The 18884-nt window shown below is 36.1% G+C and overlaps 1 protein-coding gene and 1 long non-coding RNA gene across 2 annotated transcripts; one reads left to right on the top strand and one right to left on the bottom strand.

The window, feature by feature from the left end:
- Window positions 1-1212: 1212 nt before the first annotated feature.
- On the top strand, window positions 1213-3788 carry LOC117322836. The gene is made up of 3 exons (XR_004531594.1): window positions 1213-1390; window positions 1779-1926; window positions 3093-3788. It is a non-coding gene; the product is annotated as an uncharacterized LOC117322836 (long non-coding RNA).
- Window positions 3789-7891: 4103 nt separating this feature from the next.
- Window positions 7892-18004, bottom strand: LOC117323508 (transmembrane protein 179B-like). Its single transcript, XM_033878773.1, has 5 exons — window positions 17737-18004; window positions 14646-14842; window positions 13238-13372; window positions 12194-12287; window positions 7892-11183 (listed from the first exon to the last, which is right to left on the bottom strand). The coding sequence occupies exons 1-5, from the start codon at window positions 17827-17829 to the stop codon at window positions 11049-11051; spliced, it is 654 nt and encodes a 217-aa protein (XP_033734664.1). The 5' UTR covers window positions 17830-18004; the 3' UTR covers window positions 7892-11048.
- Between the last annotated feature and the right edge of the window lie 880 nt (window positions 18005-18884).

Raw genomic sequence — 18884 nt, 5'->3', positions numbered from 1 at the left:
GACCAACTCTAATCCGTGTGAATTCACAGACAGAAGCGGAGATGCGTATTCAACCTTTAACAAAGTCAGAGTTGATCTCGCGGTATGTTGCTCTTACAATAACCTTCATTTACATGCTCGTTTGTTATGCATTTATTTTACTACATGAAACAAAGTTTACCTAATATTTTGCTGGGCCATTGAGCCATTGACTATCGTATATGCAAAAACAATAAAGAGTATCGAGAAAATAACGTATTCATAATAACGAGGCCATAAATCGATTAAAACGAAACTTTGCAAATTATTAGCAAATATAAAGATTTATATGGGAACAAGTACAAGGAGACTAAGACCAGGTGGTTCAGAGAGTAAGCGTCTTCTGCTTCATTGATCAGCCATACAAGTCTAGGTAAAGGTTGGGTTACAAATCTGAAGTGGGATTAGTGACAACGGAATCACTAGACATGTCAACTAGCATCAGGCACGTTTGACCTCTTTTCACATAAGGGAATAGAATATTTCCAAAGGAGATCGGGAATCGACCATAAAACTTTCTCGTCGTCTTCATCAATCTCTCGAAACCTTATATTGTTATTTTTCGACGTATGTCACGAAAATCGTGATAACGGGATCAAGTCCTAGAATATCCAATCCACTTGGACATGTTAACACGTTAGATAGGGTATGCAGGGATGTTGCTATTTAAAAAGGGAAAATTAACAATTGGGAAATTGAAATCGTAGCGCTTATACAGCTTAGTCATTAACTGTCCCTGCTGGTTACCTTGTAAGTAAAGATCAAGGTAATCAGCTGACCTTGACGAGTCTACAGTACCCTTCGTTATTAAAAAGTAACACGTCGTTATTAGGTGAAATTGAAGGACTGTTACCTGTTCTGGTAAGATTTCCGCAACCTGTTTTAATGCAAAGTCGGTGATCCTATTTGTGTGTAGATATGTTAGCTTACCTTTAAAGGTGCCAGATGAAAAAAGTCTGTTAAGTACGATATTAAACATATTTTTTTTTCTATCCCTCTTTACTCAACTACAATGTTAACAAGCTGATGCATCAGGCAATTCTTTTTCTATATGCATGTCGACTCGTCAATTATCAATATGGTTATAAAAAGTACAAGTCGTTATGATCGGGCAGTAACTTGTGGTTATTGATTCAATTCAATTCTATAGAAATTTATTTATTTATTTTATATATAGGATATGTCTATCATCCGTGACGACTTCACGTTTGCCATTACCTGCCAAGAGACCACCCGGCCTATCCCCAAGTTTGGAGAGACACTGTCATGCTCGTTTGATAATATCAAGTTCCCGACTTCAAAGGGGAATTGTCCAGCACCTGGAGTATTCGTCATTAACACCAAAGGCACCGGTCTGATGATAGACACAGGCGTAAGAAATCGTACAATTATATTCATAAGTCTTAAATACATTTTCTCAAATTTAATCAGTATCGCTAAATGACTTATTTCTATGCAAGCTGAAAGTAAACGAAAAAAACAACTTTTTGTCAGTATTTGACAAAGTAGTTTTTTGTTGATATTTCACAAAGTAGTTCTTATTTGTCAATATTTGATAAAGTACATTTCTCTTGTTTCTACTCTGAAGTTCAACTTCCAAGAAGTTGCCGGGAAGATTCGATGTATTGATACTTCTTGTTTCTGAAAAAAAAAAACTAACAACCACGTCCAGTTTCTGACGAAACGAACTTTATAGGAAAATATTGTTTCTTTCAAACAACACTTGGTTTCAATGACAACTTTCGAAATTCAAATTGTAGCTAACATGGGAAACAAAAGGCTATGCACCCCGATTAGAATCAATGTATCGTTCTACTGATGGTCACGTGATTCAGGCTGCATTTGATGGATGGTGTGGCCGCTATGTTCCTTCCGATACTATGTATCTGATGGCCGACAGTCACGGAGGTAGGTATCGACAGGGGTTGTGGGATGACGAGGTTATTTAATAATACGGTTCATTTTATTTTTATGTTGGCGTAAGCAGCATGGTACGGTGGCTGATTTGTGCAATTTCGTTATTTCGTCTTTTCGCCCCGAAAAGACGAAATTTAACAAACCTTAATTCTCGTCTTTTTGTCTTTTCGTATTTTTTTTCGGGGCGAAAAGACGAGAATTAAGGTTTGTTAATTTTCGTCTTTTCGGGGCGGAAAGACAAGAATAAAGGTTTGTTAAATTTCGTCTTTTCGGGGCGAAAAGACGAGAATTAAGGTTTGTTAAATTTCGTCTTTTCGGGGCGAAAAGACAAGAATGAAGGCTTGTTAAATTTCGTCTTTTAAGACGAGAATTAAAGTTTCTTAATTTTCGTCTTTTCGGGGCGAAAAGACGAGATTTTTAAAAACGAAAAGACGAGAATCAAGGTCGCTTATTATCGTGCAATAATTTTGTCTTTCGCGTATGACTTGTCGTCTTTTCGTCTTTTCGGGGCGAAAAGACGAGAACTAAATTTTTGTTAATTCTCGTCTTTTCGCGGCGAAAAGACGAAAGAACGAAATGGCACAAATCAGCCACCATAGCATAGGAATATCTTTTGCAAATGTAGAGGATATTTAACAGTGTCTTCAGTAATAACACATATATTTCACAAGTGAGGATAATATGTTTGGTATTACTGAAGATACTTTCAGATATTGTGTTTATCACATCTTCATAGCAAAACATACCGGACAAGCTTTTTATTTCCCCATTGTCGTTTGTAACCAGTGATTTGATTGGTCAAATCTTAAAAAGTGATATTTTTCACAAGTGGAAAATATCAGAAAAAGTGATATTTTTCATAAATGAAGACTATAACTTTTATAGATTATAGATAGTTTTCGATATTAAAATGGTAAAAGTGTAATAAGTTCAAATATTGCATTGATATGTGACAATGATGAAAATTTGAAATAAAAACTAGGACATCTATGATTACGTATCGACCTGGTAATATAACAAGATAGATATAGTAAGCAGTTTTTCACCTTGCAGTCGAAGGCACATGCGTACCAAACCGTTTATATTTATGATGTATGAATATGTTTCACTTCTTTTTAGACATTATTTCACAGGAATGTACACTTTTGTATTTCTAGAACAAAGAGGGACGGCATCTATTCCGATTTGTCCTGATTTGTGAGAAGTCAACAGATCCCACAATACAAATTCATTCTTCGGAGTCGCATCAAAGTTGTAAGCCTAGCACAAGAAACCTGCAATGCGCAACCTGGAATATGTGTGGTGTCTTAGAACAAGGACAATGATTCTTAAAAGGATACAAATGATGTTTTGAAGAGTACATCCTTTGAGGAATAAAACATGGCGTATTTATTCGATAAATTAACTCGTATTGCATTTTGATTATGTCTAAAGGCGGAAGAGTGACGGTGAACCGCCTATCATGTGGAATAGTTAGTACTTAGCAGGGCCACAATTATGAATCACGTGATTTGTGTGGAAGCGACACAATAGAGGTCCAAGTCACGTGATAAATTTCAAATATGACAAAGTGAGGACCTTCGTCATTACATATGATTATATTATGATATTAACAACGAAAGCGTACGGGCTGATGTTACAATGTTATACTCATGTTTCCATTGATAACGCCATGTTTATGCCTTTATCTAGCGTGTAATATTATGTAATCATATTCATCCTTACATGACACGTCCCACATGAATAATTGGCAAGCTTTGCCCTGGGATGTTCGGCAATTTGTCCGACAGCATGATTGTGTAACGTTGCATAACATTTTTTCTAAGAATAATCTCCGGAATATTCCTCCATTTAGGACTATGTCCTGGGAATATTCCTCCATTTAGGACTATGTCCTGGGAATATTCCCCCATTTAGGACTATGTCCTGTCCTCCATTTAGGACTATGTCCTGGGAATATTCCTCCATTTAGGACTATGTCCTGGGAATATTCCTCCATTTAGGACTATGTCCTGGGAATATTCCCCCATTTAGGACTATGTCCTGGGAATATTCCTCCATTTAGGACTATGTCCTGGGAATATTCCTCCATTTAGGACTATGTCCTGGGAATATTCCCCCATTTAGGACTATGTCCTGGGAATATTCCTCCATTTCGATGTGGCATTTTGTTCGACAGCATGATTGCGTAATTTTGCTAATATTTTCCTAAGAATGGTCGGATTCGGGAGTTTTCCCCATTCGGAGAGATTCTCCCCGTCGGTGCCCGATTAATTTTAGCGATACTACTATTACGGGAGCATTCTACATTGGGGGTCATTTGCATATACACGTATACACATATACTAGTTGGATTTATTAGAATGTGAAGACTCGGGATCAAGATCCAAGGGATTACATCCAAGGATATCTCCCTCATTGGGGTTTTTCATTAAAGATATGTAGCTGTTGCCCCCTCCCCCGCCCAATATGTTATTTTTTTGTACATACTGTTGTTAGCTTTTAGATGTTAATAAATATGTAAGCTCATATTGTGTTGTTTGTCAGATTATAAATAATACAAATACAATACTTTACATACTAAAATGCATTGCAGCACATAAATAACCCTAACCTGTCGTGGTGTACCAACCTATCAACCAGTTCCAATGGGTAATTTTAAATTCGTCATCCTTTCCTTAACTTATATTGCTCAATATACCAAGGCTTTTGGTTCTTTTGTTATAATCCGGTGCATAACTTTGTATTGTGTTTGATTTTAATCAACTCTGCATCAAAACAAAGATGTGATCAGTTTGTATCAGGTTTAAAAATAACAGAAAACCATGTCATTTATTCAAAACAATAAATGAAGATTTAAAATCATCATTTTACTTGTTGTACAATCTAGTACAAAGGTTTATGTTATATAACAGAAGGACAACAAATGATCAGATCCCTATTGTATAAAGATGGGGATCAACTTGCGCTTGATTTGAACAATTGTCAGATCAATATAACCTGGTTTACTAATATATAAGTCAACATCCTATCTACTCAACAGGGGTGTGTCTATTTCAGTCAAAATATTGTTTTGACTAATATTCTCACGAACAATTTGCGCTTTATCATCTCTTCATTTTATATTTTCACTGGCACATCTCATATGATATTGACTAACAGGTAACTCATTCAAATTAAAAACTGTTCTCAATGATATAGGCGAGTGAGCAAGCATTGGAACATAACTACTCGTATTGAAATCTGTTACAATGTGGACATTTTTACTTTCAACTAGGTGATGATCAATGAAACTGGTACTATTTGCACTGTAAATAATACACTGCCGTTGAATCACCTGAGTGGCGTTCATTCATAATTCTGAAACAAGAATCTTTACACAGTGATAACAATTGTCATTCTAAAAGGGTTTACACATATGATCGTGTGTTTTTGTTCAGCTGTACTATGACCATCATTTAATTTGGTATTCTAACATACATTGTATAAAGTAATGGATTAATATCATCCCTAGATGATTATCGTTGGTTATTATATCAGGTCTGGTACTGTTGAAGACTCATGTTATATATACTTTGCCTTTTGATCTATATTTGATAATCGAATCTTGTATGTTTCGAAATAAGACTATTTCTTCTGCGGCTTGCCTATGGTAGAAAATACTATTTTACTGGAGGAAAGTAACAGAACACGTCATAGCTATAATCAAGACATTCTTCGATGTTTTCCATATAATACTATCACGAATGACGGAATGTTTCAACCATAGATATCCTGTTTTTGTGGCATCTTTTACAAAATGCAACAGTACCACCGCCGATAACACCCTTTCTTCGAATTTTCAGATTTCCAGTTTCCGATTAAACACAAAATATCATAAGATTCAATTACAGATGAACAATCCCTATCACACAACTTAACTTACTAGACGTTTCCCATTGTCCCAGTAGAGTAGACAATTCAGTTGAACGCGATTTCGCGCCACTCTCCGCTCGTGACTGGACTGATCTGCAGCAGCTTCGTTATCAATACTGGGGAGGATGCCTCTTTTTGTTGACAGTTTCAGCATCATGTAGTTTATTATTGACATAAAGATTGTCTCTTACAAATCTGATGGATGGCTTGTCGTCGGAGTCTTTGAGACGTTTCATCACTGGGTGTATTCCTTCCCGCGTTCTTCAATAACGGCTTGGAACTGCTCTCAGCTAGGAGTGAAAGGGTTATTCTTCAACCTTTGCAAGTCCAGATGATATATAAATCTGACTGTGCTGGGTCTATTTTTTCTGATATGTTTACCAAATCTGTGCATTTTGCCAAATTCTACCCTGACTTCGATGTTCAGTTTATAATACAAGAAGTCACGTAATTTATCCTCTGTCCGCTCTTCTCTCGACTGACCATTCAGACCAGTAAAAACGAGATTTATCTTCATTGAGCGACAATTGAAGTCAGTTACCGTTTCAGACAGCCGATCTCGCTCCTTCACGGCTTCCTCCATCATGTCATTGAAGGCGACCATTTCATTGAAAGACGTTCAATTTCAAAGTTCCATCTATCAATTTTTCACCCTTATGAGCAACTACTGCAACCGAATTTTCACATTCCGTGAGTTTCCTTTCAAACGTATTTACTCTATTGGTAGTATTGGACAGAGTAGCGTCAAACTTGATGTTCTATGATGTCCAGCTTCTGGATTTTAGTCATCAGAAAGTCTAATTTCAAATGAATAGCTTGTAGATCATCAATACCAGGCATCGAACCTGATGTAGTAGACATACATTATCCATGGGTGGTGCTGGTGGTGGGATCGGATTGGGAACTGTAAGGCAACATGGGTTTACTTACGGATTGTGTTGATAAAAGATGTTTCATTGCCGTCTACACTACCAGTACTACTACTAGTACTGGGTCTTCTCGGATGGATCGGTAATGGGAAGGTTTTATATCAATATAATAATAAAGGATTCCTTACATCAACATTTCGATCGGTATAAAGAAAGGACCAATTTTGGGAAGGATTGGAGTCGGTGTCACGATGGATAGGTACTTATTTATCCGGTTGAAATATGACTTACTGACACTTAAAACCTTTGAACACAAACATATCAAAGCATATTTCAGCTAGATAAATGCCTATCCATCGTGACAACGACTTAAACTCCTTCTCAAAACTTATCACCTTTTGGTACCGATTGAAATGGTGATGTTGAAAAAACAAATAAAATAAAAACACTTCCTAATAACGAACCGATTCTGTGTTCAGAATGGTTGAAAAATACCCCAAATAACTTCAGTAAAACCGCCTTACTTAACGAACATGACCTTGAATTCAACACCTACAGGTGGCGATTGTTGTAAACTTTTGGGCATACGCGTGTAGTAGGTAAATGGTTATAACAGCTACGACTGAACGATGAAGATGTCGAAGCGGGACGGCCTGTCTACGGCAAGACAACAAGTAGAGCTAGAAAGCCGGAGTTTCGCATCTCATTTTCATGAGGCCTTGAATAGTTTATTTTTTGCAGCGGACAAATTCGCACAAGAAAAGGAGATTAATAAAAGGCATTACTTCGTTTTAAAATGCAGTATGGATGTCCTGTACAGGGTCTGGAAAGAACTGGTTAATATTTAACATAATTGTTCTTACCTCTAATTGTAACAACGTTCTAGTTTATAACGGAATAAATAACCCTTATCGTGCCCCATAAGTAGTAAGTCGTATAGCGACAGGCCGGGTGCAGGTCAGTGCATTGCGAAATGATAAGTGAAATGGTATATACAATGTACACAGTACCAACACCGCTCCAAAGATACTAACGACATCCGATCATGTTATCCTTGGATCCTGACTTCTCCAGAAAGAATCCACTCTAAACCGGACAACTTTTCATGTACCGTGCATGGTCGGTTTAGAGAAGGTTCACTGTAAATGCATGATAACATTTTAACATCGACACATTACATAATCAGATTTTAATATGAACACATTACATTATAACATTTGAATATGGCCACATGGTATTCACGTAGGACATACATTGTACATGTATCATATTATGAAATCTGGTATAAAAACATATTAGATTTTAATAGTTACACATGTATATTTGGATAAAGACACATTATATTTTCATAATGACACATGTTATTATGGAAATTGAAGACGAACCATCACTGACATTTGACAATGTGACATATTATTCTATGGCATCTGAATGCTGACACATTACTCTATGGCATTTGAATGCTGACACATTGCAAATTTGAATATGAACTCTATATTCCGGTATGATGAACACAAAGATAATCAATAAAGTCCTCAATACATAAAACAATAGATACGTATATCAATAATTATTTGATATACAAACCAATAAAATGTAGGATAATTGGTTGAGAGGTGATAGTATAGGACATAAAAACGTTACAGATTTTACCTCTATTTGAAAAGGACCACCATTTATGGTTCTGGTGTTAGTAAGACAATGGAAACATAACATAATCTAGTTAATGATAATAATGATATCTGAAATACTACTTATCGTAGGTGTGAGATTCGAAAGAAGGTATCATTGTTTGTAGGGAATACGAAACTGCCACGCATGCGCAGTCATCTACGTCGTAACCATGGTGTGGCGGAGAAGAAGCATGACAAGTTCGGGGAGTTTAGGTATGGAAGTGTACATGTTCAAAAGATTCTTTAACACAATCAAGTGAACTTTTGACATCCCGGTATTGTTTGGTCAATCAAGCCTTTGAAACAACTACGTCTATGACCTTCGCATATACAACAAAATATTGATAATACAAACCAAAATTACAACGTTGTACGACTTAAAGATACCATATGGATATAAAAGTTACATCAGAGATTTAGTGTTATGTGGCAAAGTTAACTCATAGAGCCAGTGTTATGAGGCAAAGTTAACTCATAGAGCCAGTGTTATGAGGCAAAGTTAACTCATAGAGCCAGTGTTATGAGGCAAAGTTAACCCATAGAGCCAGTGTTATGAATCTCTGTTATAACCACACTGTAAAGTAACAGAAGAGATTAAACCTTATAACTGAAAGAAAAAAAGAAGAAAAAATGAGAAAAAAATAGTGATGGGTTCGCATTAAATGAAGACATTCAGTGTTAAGTCAAGTAAGATATATTTAATATATTTAGTTTTATAACTCAATGTTAAACAAGAGATGATGGACTGTCAGACACCCAAACTAAAAACGAGATATTTCCAGTACTCAATATTCTTAAAGCAATTAATTTAACCTCAGATCTATTAATCAGTTTATACTCGTCTTACTATATATATATATATTTATATGGGTCAAAGAAGTAATATAAACAGTATATATTATGTGATTGTATTTGTATTTTTTGTGTTTTGATAAAGGGGCGGATTGCCTCGAAAATTTAACAAGTCTCATTGTTCATACTGTTTGAATTACTTCTTTGTCCCATATATATATTTATAGATATACATCAATGTAGAGTATACAAGTAAAAGCAAAGTAACTTGTACATGTAACTAACAAAAAGTGAAAAATAGAATGATAGAAAAAATCAAGAATACAAAAGGTGGAAAATATTGTAAAACTGTTAAAGATACAACTTTACAAATGTTGATATATATATAGTATATGTATATATACAATTCAAGAATGTATATATAGAGTATGGCCCCAATTGAACATTAAACAAACACAATGTAGAGAATTGTAAATAATAACTTATAACAAAAGGTGCATGGCCACAAAGATAGTGGACAGTTCTCAAGCACCCAGTCTAGTGCTACAAAACAAACTAGAGCATTACATTGTCAGCAAAGGCCGTTGACTCACTGACCTTAACCTTTGACCGTTAACTCCTTGTTTACTGCCGGTCTACTTTACTTGCCCTTCACTATCTTAAAACAAAATGTTAATCAGTGAAACAAAACATAATTTGACCTTAACGTTTGGTCAATTTAGCTGTTGTTAGATTACGATCATCTATGCTTCATAATGGCAGAACAAAATGTATTACTGAAGACATCTAGTACTCCTGTGACCTTATCACGTCGACCTTGACATTTGAACTCAGTATGCATTTTTGTAAGCTGAATATCTTGTCCAAATGTTATGTAAATCTGACAAAAAAATACTTAGATTATCAACAGAGGTTAATATAGGACCCTTTGTCTCGGATGCAGAACCTTACGCAACCCCTATGCCTTATAAATTACCGAAGCACTAATATAGCAGACGACAATCTACTGCTGCTAAACATTTTTAGCACAGCTGTGTCTGTAGGTTTGTACGTTCAAACTAAATAAATCAAAAATGAGTCTTTTATTCACACAGCACTGTAAATCATGAGAAGTCTAACTAAACCCAAGCAACGATATATCAAAGATGAAAACATTCCCCGAGTTATAAATCCTTTATACACAGACACCTTTTCCAGGCATAATACTTTCAGCCCACCAACTAAATATTACATCCATTTCGATGTTTTTACTTAATTTCTCGCAGGATTCGTCGTGTCATTACACGGTCGAATTTTCTCGTCTTTCGTCTAACAATATTACCAAAATGAAACCAACACTCAATGTGGTTCTGTCTTAGATAATAATCCGTTAATGTACATCGATTGAGAGAAAAACTAATTTTAAACTATTAGAAATATTTTCAAGAAAAAAAATAATTATTTATTTTAATATGGTCTAATAGCACATGTTCAATTACCAATTATGGGACATCTTGGTTTTACATGTAAAGCGGACGACACGCTTTGTGGCAGTAAGGGCTTTTCCGATCAGATAAAAAGTGAAAATACAACAACCAAAAAAAAAAAAAGAAAAAAAGAATACAAAATATGAATAAATTGTATAACTAGTAAATGTTCCATCGAAAAAAAACCCACTATACAAAAGTAGGTCGGTCACTATCTATGATGTCATATTTCAATATTCCTAGGTATGAATCAGTTTGAAAGAAATCACAACAATTAATAATGGCATTTTGCATTCCTCCTTTAGTTTCTGATCATATCATTGAGATAGAATATTCCTATTGAAAGTCAACGGTCTCTTCCCAAATTCCATCAGTTATTCATTCCTGTTCCCGCCATTTCAGGCAGACGGGTTTACGTCTCCGATACGCTCTCGATCCGCACTCCGTGTCCTGTGTGTCCTGTTTCTGACAAAGCGTAGAACACCAAGAGCTACTTGTCCTAGCCACAACAGGAAAGAAATCCAGGAGGCAAACTGGAGCAGGAAGATAATAGATTAAACGGAAATTAGATATTAGTCCGGAAACGGATGTTTTAAAAATCATACACATGTGTTTGGCAATAGCTGACGAATTAAAAATCAAAGAGAAAAGTAATGATCAGATAACCCTATATAATATATCATTGTATATGATCTTTTACAAATATGTTAGGATGTTATCCAGTTGCTTGATCTATCCAATTAACGGGGGTCCGAATAATTTTAGCAGGTTAATGTAAGCCCCCCCCCCCCCCCCCCCCCCCTAAATCCGCCAGTGGACAGTCATATAATTTCTTTTTTCTTGTGTGTGTTAAACAAACATGAACATAATATGTTTAACAGGGACTTGACACGAATTTCCAAATCGAGGTCCAAACATATATCTAATACATGTATATATTGGCAGTGAGCAGGGGATTCGTGCCAAGTCCCTATGCAATTTTTGAATGGCAACGAAATCAAATCAGGTGTATAATTTCATGCTGTGATGTTAGGAATATCAACTGAATCTGTCGAGGAGTTCAAGAAATATCGTGTATACAAGCTTTTTAATTTCAAAAATGGTCAAGTGCGGCATATTTTGACCTCTAATCCTGACGATGTCCACCAAACTCTAATTAGGTGTAGACTTTGATGGTGTGATGCTATGGTGTGAATATGAACTTAATCTGGCCAGGGTTTATGAGATATATTGTACACATTTTTTTTATTTCAAAGGGGTCAAGTGGGACATTTGACCTTAAACAATGATAAACATTAGTAACTGATAAAAGCGTCGTCAATTGTGATATGTAACCTACATATTTCAGCATTTTCGTGCTATTCCCACAGGAACCATTGGCTAAATCATGAATACCCTAATTATTTTTTTTAAACTACAACGTGGATCCGCGAATTCATCACTGCCTAATCTGTCCAATGGTAATGCGCTAAACACTGTGGGCGCCATTTGTACCAACTTACAGTAAATGGTGTATTATGTTTAAAATAAAACCCATTGTTACCTTTCCCACTGTCATAAGTTCATAGAAGTTTCCAATATTGAAAGGTTCACCGGTTTTATGGTTTTTCCATTCTCTGTTTTCAGCTTCAGAACAGCTGTGGAAATACAATAAGTACAGACACGACTTCAGACATAGTCACAAGACATCAAACTCAGAAAAAAATGTTATTAATATTTACAAGGTCAAGGACATCGAAGAATGTTTTGAAAATTAAACCATTTTTGCGTTAACTTGTTTTCAATGGACAACTTTAGCATTAGGGCAGATGTTTGACCAGTTTCTTTGATCCTGTGAGACTAATCTCATGTAGGACTTGGTTTCTGTAACCCATCTACAGACTCATTTTAGATAGGACTTGCTTTGAGTGATCTCCTCAGATACGACTTGGTTTCTGTGTTCCCACTACATACTTACCTCGAATAGAACATGGTTTGTGATCCTGTTACATACTTAGTACCTGGAATAGAACTTGGTTTCTGTGATACCGTTACAGACTTACCAACAATAGAACTCGGTTTGTGTAATACCGTTATAGACTTATCTCGAATAGAACTTGGTTTGTGATCCTGTTACATACTTAGTACCTGGAATAGAACTCGGTTTGTGTAATACCGTTACAGACTTACCTGGAATAGAACTCGGTTTGTGTGATCCCGTTATAGACTAACCTCGAATAGAACTCGGTTTGTGTAATACCACTATAGACTAACCTCGAATAGAACTCGGTTTGTGTGATCCCGTTATAGACTAACCTCGAATAGAACTTGGTTTGTGTAATACCGTTAATGACTTATCTGGAATAGAACTCGGTTTGTGTAATACCGTTAATGACTTATCTGGAATAGAACTTGGTTTGTGTGATCCCGCTACAGACTTACCTCGAATAAAATTTGGTTTGTGTGATACCGTTATAGACATACCTCGAATAGAACTCGGTTTGTGTAATACCGTTACAGACTTACCTCGAATAGAACTCGGTTTGTGTAAAATCGTCACAGATTTACCTCGAATAGAACTTGGTTTGTATAATATCGTTAGACTTACCTGGAAAAGAACTCGGTTTGTGTGATCCCGCTACAGAAGTCGTTGAACCCCACAGTGATGATACAGGAAGAGACAAGTATCAGGATGGCCATGACTGAGTTCAGTAGTATGAAGGGCATAACCCACATCCCGAATCTAGATAACAAAAGTATCAGTGGAAATCATTAATCTAGATAACAAAAGTATCAGTGGAAATCATTAATCTAGATAACAAAAGTATCAGTGGAAATCATTAATCTAGATAACAAAAGTATCAGTGGAAATCATTAATGCTCCCCAAAAACAAACTCAATTGGAGGATTTTCCTGTCTGTGAAATTTTGTATTTGGCCATTTTAACGACACATTCCTGTAAAATATGTCAACAGTAGAGAACTTGGATGAGTATAGACAATTGCTTCAACATGTTACATGTATATACATGGTTCAAGTATTTGTGTCGGACACATACTTATGCTTGGACTATGAAAATTGGTTCATGACACTTAATACATAATGCCAGTTTTAAGTTTCTTTTGCTTCACATACATTCATGCTCCGGACACGAAATTTTAACAAATAGCAATGACTCTGTATATAAGGGGTCATGGGTCTGAATGTAACTGGTGTTCACACAAAGTTCCGTGATTCCGGACACAAATTGATAACAATAGAGCAATGTAATTATGGGGTTGTGGTCCTTGAATCTAAAACACTACAAGAGGCCAAAGGACCTTAGCGGTCACATGAGTTCTAATATGTACAGTGATAGGTGATGTTTTGCTTTTCAACAATCATTTAACACATCAGCCCCTATGACCTTGAAAGTAGTTCAATGCCATTCATCCCAGAATGCTACTAGCCTAAATAAGATCTCTGGGCGTTTTTGGTATTGGTAAGAAATTGTTTAAAGATTTAAACACATTTCACCCCTGTGGCCTTGAAAGTAGGCCAAGGTCATTCATATGAACAAACCTGGTAGCCCTTCATAACAGCAGGTTTTGATAAGCACCTCTAAAGAAGAAAAGGTCTTTTTTTTAAACATGGCCCAAATAAAAACGAGAGGCCCATGAGCCTAAACGGTCATCTGACATAAACTTACAGTAAGGACGCGTCCCTCCATCCCAAGGGGTCAAACCAGCCCCTCATTTATATAAATCATTACTGCCATAATTTGGTTGAAATCTGCTTTGGTGTTAAGGAGGAGTAGCGATTTGAAAGTAAGAGTTTCGAACTACGCATGACGACAAACGAATCGCGATGGCTATAGGTCATCTTGACCTTTCAGGTCAGTTGACCTAAAAATTCAAGAGCGAACAAAAGATGATGGACGAACTATCCCGTTTATGAGAAGCGGAATGTGTAACAAGAAGATATGCTAATCATTGCCTTATTAGGTGTTCGATGACGTCATAGTAAATAAGACTTACACAACATTGTGATCCGATTTGGATTTGTGAAGCGCGTACGAGTTGTAAGCCAGTAGGAACAGGGAGTAGAAAATGCCGCCAAGGACGTTCAGATAAATGGAGAAGGTACAATTGAGTTGCTCACTTGATTCCATCAGAAATGAATCGGCAGTCCATTTGAAATCTCCATACAGCATGCACATTCCATCAAAATTCGACTGAAATCAAAGAAAGAGAATTTACCAAGCATGTCTATTTATAGAATAAGAAACGGAAAGTTTTTTCGACTGGCGTTGAATTTCGCTAGCGCGCTTCATTAAATTTGCCTTTGTCCAGTTGGCATTCATCAGCCCATAACTTCGAACTGAAAGTAGTTCAATGCTTAATTATCAAGCCTTGTTACATTGGCTGGTATTGGTTAAATAGGAATTTTGAGACATTTGCGTATTTTACACTTGTGGCACCGAAGACGCTTTTGAGCTTAACACCCGCGAAGTGGATGTAAATATTACCAGAATTGACGTTTTTGATGTATGTTTTATCTACATGTATAATGATGATTTCCTCGGTGATTATCGAATAGTTATCGACTTAACAGGCGGTGGCTTACTTTTGGAGGGAAGGGTTTTATACTGCCCGATCAATACCATACAGGTCATTCACGGACAGACCTCTTTCTTGCAGGGGTTGAGGAACTGGACATTTCTATTTTGAAAATAATGAAATTCAAATTGTCGACAGCTTTCATTACTTGGGGTCATATTGTATTTTAACGGTAAATTTAATAGAACTCAGCTTATCATTGCTGATCAAGGACGAACATGTTCGTTTTATGTCTAATAGATTTGCAACAATCTGTCTCTAAATATTGAATCCAAGTTGAACGTTTTTGATGTTTATGTTTTTTCTGACCTTAATTGTAGCTGTGAAGTTTGGGGCTTTCCGAGTTGTGTCGTTTACCTATGCATATTACCCGGAAGTGTCGAATTGTTAAATACTGGCTTAGTTTATTAAGTCTAATAATTGTATACTTAAGTCGGTGTATGAAGATATCATTGAATGTAAGCATAGGAAACGTAAACTGGCGTTGCCAGGATAGAAAACGTTTATTTTCTACCGGGTATTGTAATATTTGGTTTCATATTACGTTTCAGCGCATCATGGTTAACGTAATTTTCAATAGTATCAAGACGGTCACTTCCCGCTAATGTAAAAACCGGCTTCTCTTTGTCAAGTGACTTTTCTTTTTTCCGTATTATTAGTTTATAAATAACAGTTAACTACATGTCCGTGCTTTATTACTTTACAATTCTGACGGTTTTTTTGCCGTTATTCAGTATAGTAGCAATCAACTATATGTTAATTAAGTAATGATGTACATACTTACTAATAAACATGTATGACTTATTTAATTTACCAATGCTTTAGTGAATCGTACTTTATCGTATGCTCTACTTATGAGCCGCAAGGCTAAGGTAAATACACATTGAACATTGAAACACAGGTGTCCGACTCATTTTATGAACTAATAACATAAACGAGTCCATATAAATGAGAAATGTTCTGAACTCCTATGTATACGAGTCCGGGTTCTCTTATATGTTATTATTTTATAAAACGAGTCAGGCACCTGTGATTGAAGCACCGGCGCCCGGTCAGTACGATTGAACCCAGTGATTTAGACTAGATATGGTCCCATGACCCCTAGCAACATCAGAACAAGGTCAGGCCATATGGCAAGCCAAAGTGGAAAAAAGTCACTATTTATGGATATCCATAAATCATTTCGAATATCCATAAATCATTTTTGAATATCCATAAATGAATTATGGATATCCATAAATCATTTATGGATATCCATAATTCGACTTATTTAGGGATATTTAAAAATGAATTATGGCTATCCATAAATCGAACCCCGGCCAGCAGGGTAGACAACTCTTGATTGTCAATATCGGAACTCCTCTGACTTTTTAGAAGTTATTTGTGTTTTTGTTTTGGTAATTTTAATCTAGATTTGAAATCGGTAATATGCACATTGTATGAGAGGTACTTTAAATGCACATAGAAATGAATATTAAATTGAAGAAAAATAATTCATGTCCTCTCTTTAATTTTGACAGCGTACATGTATGTACCTGTCGTTGGTGTACGTACTGTACATAAATTATAAACAAACTTTGTTTACATCTTGCATTGCAGTAGATGTACATGATTTATGAACAAACTTTTTGTACTTAAGATGTGGCATATTACGTACATAGAAATATGATCAAAGAACAGACTAATGGTCATTTATGTTTCATTATTTCAGACGTGGAACTTAACAGTTATATTATAATTATTTGTAGTAAGCCTGCACATGTCTGATTAGTATTCCCTAAGTTGTTCTTATCTAAACTGCAAAGGGTAGATTCCGATATATCAATATCAATATATCCATAATTATAAAAGTAAATATTCATATATCAATTTATGTAAATCAATAAATAGGTATAAGGTGTTATTTCAATTCAACCTATAGATAACCCCTACAGTGTTTTGTGTACCATGGCCTTTTTTTACCTTGTTTGTTTGAAGACAAATGATGTACTTTTTTGTATAAATTGTTAGTCCAGAGACGTATATCATGATAAATACGTCTCTAGTTATCCTCATGCTAGATCTTACACTTCCCTCGCATTTCTTATCAACAAAACACACGTATTATATACATAGGTATATTTTTGTTGTACAGGTGAACGTGACCAATCCTAACTATCACGGGTTACGTTACCGATACAGCAGACCAACGCTGGAATCTTGTTCACACGAGACCGGTCACGTGATATAAATATGTATGTGATAAAAAAAAGAATACCCCAGGTACCCAGATACTGTATACCAGACTAACTGTTTCAAGTGTTTTACCTATAAACACCCCCCCCCCCCCCCCCCCCTCCACACATTCTGGCCAACACGTGTGACCTGTTTCATAGATATAAGATGAGCATGTGCGCAGTATAGGAACTATTATGAAGTATGAAATGTAAAAATGAAGCTCTTTTCTTTTTTCTTTTTGATGGTGATCAGTAAAAAAAGAACGACCTTACACATTGACTATTGTACTCACGTTTGTCACGCCGATTGGTATTGCCACAACAAACCCGCAGACAAACGTACAACAGTAAACAACTGTTTGTACGAGAAGATGGAGGTCAACCATCGCAATTTTGACCACAGGGTAACGGTACAGACGAGGTCCAGTCTCTGGGTTACCGTACGTGCTACATGTAAACTTCCTTTCCTTAGACAATCTGGTCAATCTCACTTCCGTGTGATTGTGTATTTTTACGTTACTGGGAAAACCGTGATCGGTTCACTGCACACGTGTGTAGTGTGTAGTATCGAGTACCCCACGTGTGCTTTATAGTCACTATCTATAGCAACCCACGGTCTAGCCCGAGTTTCCTCTGGCAATATACATGTACCTGACTGACAACCAGTCCCTATCTCAAAAAAAGAAATGCTCAGATAAATTGTAATACTAGATCATCTCCTCCTAGCTTGAAGACATACCCAAGAGACCATGATCATAAAGATCAATTTTATCAATAATTTTAATATTCTAGAGATAGCAAGCCAGTTTATCATATACATGCAAGTATTATGAAAATACACATGTGCGCCTGTACCGGGGGTTGGGAATAAGTGCAAAATGAATCTTGAATAAAATATGCCTCATTTTATCTCAGTGTCCATCTGGTAAATGTTTATGATGTAAGTAAGTGGTACAGGTAACAAGAAATATCTTTAAAAAAGATAAACGTAGCCAAATTATTTTGTATGTGTATGCAGAGAAATGAAATGAGGGGTGAATGAGTACCGTATTATGATATACAGTTAAGTGTTTGGACAATTTAAGTCCGTCATTTAACGATGTCCGAATAGTTACGTTGTCCTGTTTTCTTGAAATGACGAGCCTTGTACAGCATTTAGAATGATAATTTGTGTTGACTTTACCTTAATGCTCCTGCTCCTGAATGCTCTAAAATGTTAGCTTAAGCATTTTGCAATTCTGACAACCACCAGGGAGATTTGTTACATCAGGTGTACAATTTGGAGTTGTTTCTGATGCTGACGGTTCCCGCGGGGCGATCTGAAATTTCTTCCAAAGAAACAGGTCTTCGGATTTTTCTTTGTCCCACTTTAACCGACCGATTGATTGCGTTCCCTACCACGTAATGACTAGTTATATCAATTATATTAGTGGGTTTGACT

This window comes from Pecten maximus, chromosome 3, assembly GCF_902652985.1.
Source record: "Pecten maximus chromosome 3, xPecMax1.1, whole genome shotgun sequence".
Classification (NCBI taxonomy): domain Eukaryota; kingdom Metazoa; phylum Mollusca; class Bivalvia; order Pectinida; family Pectinidae; genus Pecten; species Pecten maximus.
Note: the sequence above shows the minus strand (reverse complement) of the source record. Positions and strands in the feature narration are given on the sequence as shown.

Excerpts from the sequence above, each read along its gene's own strand:
- LOC117323508 (XM_033878773.1), bottom strand. The coding sequence starts at position 17,829 with ATGGTTGACCTCCATCTTCTCGTACAAACAGTTGTTTACTGTTGTACG. Across the intron at positions 12,288-13,237 it reads CAAACCGAGTTCTTTTCCAG|CTGTTCTGAAGCTGAAAACA; the intron begins GTAAGTCTAACG and ends GTATTTCCACAG. Across the intron at positions 11,184-12,193 it reads AACTTATGACAGTGGGAAAG|TTTGCCTCCTGGATTTCTTT; the intron begins GTAACAATGGGT and ends TTCCTGCTCCAG.